The sequence below is a fragment of the Phodopus roborovskii genome, unplaced genomic scaffold, assembly GCF_943737965.1.
Source record: "Phodopus roborovskii unplaced genomic scaffold, PHOROB, whole genome shotgun sequence".
Taxonomy (NCBI): Eukaryota; Metazoa; Chordata; class Mammalia; order Rodentia; family Cricetidae; genus Phodopus; species Phodopus roborovskii.
In genome coordinates, this window is record NW_026126525.1 from 13,127,798 (window position 1) to 13,129,252 (window position 1,455).

The 1,455-nt window shown below is 45.6% G+C and overlaps 1 protein-coding gene across 1 annotated transcript; it reads right to left on the reverse strand.

Annotated features, from left to right (window-relative positions):
- Nucleotides 1–228: 228 nt before the first annotated feature.
- On the reverse strand, nt 229–1,455 carry LOC127232100 (C-X-C motif chemokine 3). The gene is made up of 4 exons (XM_051198067.1): nt 1,380–1,455; nt 1,170–1,293; nt 970–1,053; nt 229–419 (listed from the first exon to the last, which is right to left on the reverse strand). Exons 1-4 carry the CDS (start codon nt 1,453–1,455, stop codon nt 404–406), a joined length of 300 nt encoding a protein of 99 aa, XP_051054024.1. The 3' UTR covers nt 229–403.

A 1,455-nucleotide genomic window follows, 5' to 3' on the forward strand; every position in this document is an offset into this window, starting at 1 on the left:
CAATACAAAGTAGATACTCATCCTCCATTGAAATGGCCTACTTTGCCCATTCATGACCCCAGCATGGAACTGCTGCCTCAGAAATATTAATATAATTCCCTGAGAGAATGTGGAAACATTAACCTTCAAATTAAGAATGAGGATTGATTCAACTCAGACTTGATGTTATATAAACAGTGAATTCAATGGCATCTCGCAAGCAGATTCAATTATACTCTTAGTTACTTTACATGTAAAATATTAACATAGAATCTGGGGGAAAATAAATAAATATGGACTTTCAGGAGTTATTCAAAGCAAGCAGGAGAAGCTTCATTTCGATGGTGTATGGCAGGATCATTTTTCTCCTCTGCTTTAGAAGGCAGGTTCCTCCATCAGGACCAGGGCTTCCTCCCTTCTGGGGTCAGCTGGACTTGGCGCTGTCATGAGAAAACAGATACCTTTACTGGGTACATAGCATCCTTCTTTCTCCTGGCTTTTCTGGGTACATCCTGGCCCCAGAGGCCATAGTGCAAAAAAGCCACAGCCCTAGTAGATGTGCTCTTTCAGGATGGAGGTGGAGTGGGGATCCTGAGTCTCCAAAAGTTAAAGCTGTTGCAGTTGTCTGTCACAGTGGATCTCAGCTCATGAAGTACTATTATTTTTCATTTCATTAAGTCTTAAACTAAATTTTCCTGAAATAGATGGATAATAGGCACATATGTGTGTACATATTGGGAGCTCAAGGCAGATGAAAAAAAAATTTTTAAGCAGTGCCACCTACTCTAATACAATGGACATAGGCTCCAGGTGGGGATAGAGGATCCTAGGGAAACCCTTCTAGCACCACAGTAGACTAATTATCAGAAGGATTACTAAATTGTAAAAATTATAATCACAACTGTAGTTCTGTGACTTCCTGGTGTACTTAATTTTCAGTATGCCAGGACTCGAATGAGGCTCACACAGTGCAAATAAAGCATCACTCACTTCTTTAGTATCTTTTGGATGATCTTCTGAAGCCTAGGGCCTTCAGGGTCGAGGCAAACTTCTTGACCATCCTTGAGAGTGGCTCTGTAAAGAGAAAGGGAGACCTTTATAAGGCACGAGGTCACACTGGGGTGAGCATGGAGAAGCAGGAGGGTCTGGGAGACCCTGGAAGTGGCAGAGGCTGCCTGGGAAATTCTCACATGACTTCTGTCTGGGTGCAGTGCGGTCCTGGGGGCGTCACCTTCAAGCTCTTGATGTCCTCGAAATCAATCCTTGGTAGGGTCTTCAGGCACTGACAGCGCAGCTCAGTGGCCACAATTAACCCTGTAGGAAAAGGGACTGGGTCAGTGGAGCTGTGGGCTGCTGCTCTCACCCAAGGCTCCTCCAGCGGTAGCAGCCACTGGTCCCACCTGTAGCCTGGTGGCTGGTGGCCAGCAGCAGCAATAGCAGAGAGGCACCGAGGAGTAAACGGGTGACTGGGGCCAT

Excerpts from the sequence above, each read along its gene's own strand:
- LOC127232100 (XM_051198067.1), bottom strand. The coding sequence starts at position 1,455 with ATGGCCCCAGTCACCCGTTTACTCCTCGGTGCCTCTCTGCTATTGCTG. Across the intron at positions 1,294-1,379 it reads CACCAGCCACCAGGCTACAG|GGTTAATTGTGGCCACTGAG; the intron begins GTGGGACCAGTG and ends CTTTTCCTACAG. Across the intron at positions 1,054-1,169 it reads TGCACCCAGACAGAAGTCAT|AGCCACTCTCAAGGATGGTC; the intron begins GTGAGAATTTCC and ends TTCTCTTTACAG.